Raw genomic sequence first — 4916 nt, 5'->3', positions numbered from 1 at the left:
GGATGGATGGATGGATGATGGATGGATGGATGGATGGATGGATGGATGGATGGATGGATGGATGGATGGATGGACGGACGGACGGACGGACGGACGGACGGATGGATGTTTTAGTCATTTTAAAGTTGATTATAGAAGGCATTAAGAACAGCAGAACTATCAAAATACTATAGGAATGTTATACTCTATAGCAGGGGTCACCAACACTGTGCCCGCGGGGCATGTTCTAAAAATAACACTTATCATCAAGGAGCACCACCGAAAACTTGTCAATTATGTTTTTAAATTTAAGAAATAACATTTGAAATTATGTGGATTTGAAATGAAAATAATTAATTAAAACTTTAAAAATAAATAGTTTTACATATACAGTTTAGCAATCTTGTCAGGGGTCAAAGTTCAGGATCATGCAAAGATGAACTGCCATCTCTGCAGTGGCGCAACTACAAGCTAGTTTTACCTCCAAGGGGTTAAAATTACAGAAAAACGTAATAAAACATTTGTTCACAGTGACTGGGAGGAAGAGGTCTTTATACAGGTGTGAAAGACAAGTGTGTTATGTCTCATTAGTGGGCAGTGGTGACAGCAGAACAACATGAGCGACACTTCTCCAGCTAACACATTAGCTTTAATGCTAACTACCTCCCCGTGTCTCACAACAGACAGAAGGTCGGAGTTAGAGGCAGCTTTGAGACGATGGCAGACGATTTTCATGAGGCATTTTCAGATGAGGTCTTAAAAGAAACAACAATGAAATATTTGAAAAGTAATGTCTTTAAAAAGAGTAAAAGATATGATGGTTTGTTAAAAATGCTGCAGATCTGAGGACCATTACTAATGTCACATGATTCAATAAAAATGTGTTCGTTTTTTACATTACTGATAATTTGTATCTACAAGTTAGAGTTCTGAAATGTTACAAACATAACAGTTAGTACAATACTTTCTTAAAAATTTTACAGAAGTCGTTAATAGTTTTAAATAATAATAAAGGGCATATTTTGAATGAATGTTACAAATGTGTTCATTTCTACAAAACTGTTAATAAAATATTTATAAAATACACTGAATTTCAAATGTTACTGATTGAGATTAACATAAAAGAAATGGTAATTTATGTTTAAATATCAGTTTTCTGCTGTAGTAAATCATCCATTATGTCCCCCTTGTTTAGGACTGGAGCCAATCTCAGCTGCTTTTGGGTGAAGGCAGGGGACAGCCAGGACAGGTCTCCAGTCTGTCCCAGAGACAGACAAAGAGACAAACAACCATCCACACTCTCAGTCACAGCTAGGAACAATTTATAGTTGCACAGAAGAACCAAAAGGGATCCAAACTGATGAATCAAGTTCTTGATTGAGAGTTCTAATCACTAATTATCAATAATAATTGATCATATTTGCCATGCTAAATCCTTATTGATAATCATTGTGTGGAGTCTTCACAGATCAGATCAGATGTGATCAGGCAGTCATCTATTCACATGTATTAAATGTATTATTATTAAAGGTGAGTCGTGCACATTTATGTTTGTATCAGACAGGTAGCCCTTCTTGTCACTCAGTTCCACTGAAGTAGCTCTCAGTCTCAAAAAGGTTGGTGACCCCTGCTCTATAGTTTTGTTGGAGGGTGGGGGGGATGTTGAATAATGAATACATATTATGTCAAACTCTAAAGTTCTATTAATAAGAAATTTAACAGAGCTGGACTGCATTATAGGTTTTTTTATGTAACCGCCCCACTTGCAGCCGAGGTGCGATGATGATTAAAACAGTAATTCTATGATTATTAGTCAGATTCTTCTAAACCTTCAGCCGAGGTCATCCAGAAGAAGGCTGAGCACAGCTGTGTTTGTGTGGCTGGAGACAGATGTGTTACCGGGTGAATGCACAGCCGATGCGCAGGTCCAGCTCCTGACGAGCGTCGACCGACAGCGCTTCGTTCTGGTTCGGTTTTCCCAGGTGGTTCATAGCGTTCCAGATGTCCGTGTCCGTTATAGAACTGAATTTGGCACGAAACACGCTCTGATCCTTGACTATTCCTTTATTCATTACTGGCTGGATGGCATCCAGAACCTGGGAGTTAAAAAATAATCAACATCTAATATTCATGAAAATTTTTAAAATAATTAATGAACTACCAAAGCAAATTATAAGTTCCTATTACTTGCTGTGTCATAGAAGACTGTCATCTCAAGCTACATTAAAATAATAGTAATTGTTAAATAAACCACAATCTAAATTTCTTATTGTTCGGTATATACAGTAATGAGCCTTAGTTACCTCGAAACAGATGTTCTCGCCTTCTTTATCGCAGTCCAGCCATAGAACCACATAGTCACAGCCTCTGGATTCAACCTGACAATGAGAAACATGGTGTGAAACACAGACCGAAACTAAGACGACATCATCAAACACAGAGCGCACTAAAATCTTGTTCAAACCAGTCAACCTACTTGGAGAAACTTCACCATGTTGAGCTTCGGGTTGGCCTCCTTCTTTTCTGTTGGAGCTTTACTGAAGAGCTCAGCAGGGTCCACCTTGTCCCAGTTGTTGTATTTCCCTAGAAAAAGAAAGAAAAATAACATAAATTATTAGATTGTAGTGAGTCAAACACACTCCGTTCTGGTGTTTGTATGTGGATGTGGTTGGAAAAACAGATAAAAGTCAAAGTGATACTGTGTCAAACACACATACAGGAGGACTACACACATTTTCTAAGATGATAAATAACTACGGTAACATCATCTACACACCACTTCATCTTGACAACATAGTCCTGAGTATATATGGAACAAGTTGTGACACTGAAAAATATATACTTAAACCAAAACTACGACACAATGGTCAATGTGTTTTATAATAAAATCTACAAACTAAAAAAAATATATATAAACAGGTGTTACACCATATTCTGTGACCACCATATATTGTGACTGTAGGGGGCGCTGTTGCATTTTTACACCATACTTTACCATATCTGATAATTGCCATTATATTCTGTGACCGTCTATATTTCCATAATAATCATGATATTAGTGGTCAGATGTTACATTGTATTTTATGGAGGAGGGAGAGAGTCAGCCTCCTTCCTCCAATGAATAAAAAGTAACATCTGACCACTAATATCATGACTATTATGGAAATATAGACAGTCACAATATACGGTGGTCACAGAATATGGTGTAACACCAGTAAATCAAAAATTTTAGTTTGTGACAACTGGGTAATGGGTCTTGTCTTTGGTCTGTGGGAGGAAACCAGAGTAACTGGAGAAACCCCACATGGAGAACACGTAAACCGCTGCGCCTCACAGGCAAAAGTTATAGGAATTTAAATTATTGTTACACATCATCATCGATGCAATTCGCAGATACCTACCAGTAAAATCCAGACTCATCACATGTCCACAGACAGAAGTCATCTTAAAGCAGACAGTTTGGCCTTGGAAACTGCCCGAGTATTCATGCACTGAGCAGGCTCCATTCAGTCCCTTACGACTTGTACAATTTCCTAAAAAAAAATAAAACGGGGAGCATCAAAGCAAAGTCCATTTATAGTAATTTACAAATCTATGAATGAATTGTGTTTCCATTGTCATGGATGAATCAAAAGATTCTACCATTACAAGTATGGAAATATAGTTTGTAAACAATAAGAGTTATCAGAAGATTATGAAGATGAATTAAAGAAGTCACACAAGACTCCTTTTCCAAAGGGGCGTTATCAAGTTATATATGCATTAAAGTTGGAACAATATGAACATGACAAATTTGGGACGGAGCAAAGTTTAGGTTTCAGCTTTCTGTCGTTTTGCCATTTGAGACTGAAGAAAACATTGAAATAGAGCGTATACATTTAGTCACGTCAACTGATAAAAATATATAAAGATACTGAACAAATATTTCAATTCAACACTTTGTTTTTGCTCCCACTTTTTATGAGCTGAACTCAAAGATCTGACTTTTTCTACGTAAACAACAGGTCTTTTCTCTCAAACATTGTTCACACGTGTGTTAGTGATCTCTTCTTCTCTGTTGAGATCATCCGTCCACCTCACAGGATCAAGATGCTGATGAAACAACAGGATTATTGCACAGGTGTGCCTCAGGCTGACCACAATAAAAGGCCACTCTATAATGTGCATTTTATCACACAGCACAATGTGACAGATGTTGAAAGTTCGTATGAGCGCTGATCAGAAGTTCACGGACAGAAACTTCCATCTGTCCACGGCATGACAAGTTTCACCAGTCAAGATAATAACAGTTTAATCGCGTTTATTATAACAATGATATTGACTATTAAAAGCCAATTCCACCTTAATATGCTGACAGACATATTTTCTAAGCAAAAGCAGTTTTCAATCATCAGTTCAAATAAATGTATTTCTTGCCTTTGGAGAGGATTTTGGCAATTGACTGAGCCAACGATGGTTTCTCTGCAACCATGAGAACAGTTCTCATTTTCAGGATGAATGGGTCCAGTCGGATCCTGAAGAAGACTCTGTTCAACCTCACATCAGCATTAAGAGAAACGATGTTCAACAGCAAGAACTACCTGACGGAGAAATGACAGACCTGTCCTGCATAGATATAAACATGAGCCACTGAACAACGAGCTAATGCTACACCGGAAGACTCCGTCTGACTTCCGGGTTTATTTTATTACTTAACGGTCGTTCCTATGTTCACAGACAAACGCAGATCATTGATATTAAATTATTTTACACAGGTAGTAATTATTAAATCTGTTTATGTTTGTTTTTGTTTCTTTTTCTTTGTCTTCTTCTTGTGATTTTATTGCGCTTAGTTAAACAACATATATTTATAAGCATTACCGCCACCTAACGGTAAGAAATCAGAATGACAATCATCTTGGGTATGTGTAAATATGTCCATAATCACATTTTATTAA

At 37.2% G+C, this 4916-nt stretch overlaps 1 protein-coding gene across 1 annotated transcript in view; it reads right to left on the bottom strand.

Annotated features, from left to right (window-relative positions):
* Positions 1-4505, bottom strand: part of top3b (DNA topoisomerase III beta) — a 26566-nt gene extending 22061 nt beyond the window's left edge. The window contains exons 1-5 of the mRNA XM_037680618.1: positions 4396-4505; positions 3381-3512; positions 2456-2562; positions 2283-2357; positions 1879-2075 (exon numbers count right to left, since the gene is read on the bottom strand). Coding sequence (XP_037536546.1) covers positions 1879-2075; positions 2283-2357; positions 2456-2562; positions 3381-3512; positions 4396-4465 — 581 coding nt within the window. The 5' untranslated portion in view covers positions 4466-4505. The remainder of the gene's footprint in view (positions 1-1878; positions 2076-2282; positions 2358-2455; positions 2563-3380; positions 3513-4395) is intronic.
* Positions 4506-4916: the final 411 nt, after the last annotated feature.

This window comes from Nematolebias whitei, chromosome 8 (genome assembly GCF_014905685.2).
Source record: "Nematolebias whitei isolate Nwh7 chromosome 8, NemWhi1, whole genome shotgun sequence".
Classification (NCBI taxonomy): Eukaryota; Metazoa; Chordata; class Actinopteri; order Cyprinodontiformes; family Rivulidae; genus Nematolebias; species Nematolebias whitei.
The sequence above is the reverse complement of the archived record's forward strand: the minus strand, read 5'-3'. Positions and strand labels throughout refer to the sequence as shown.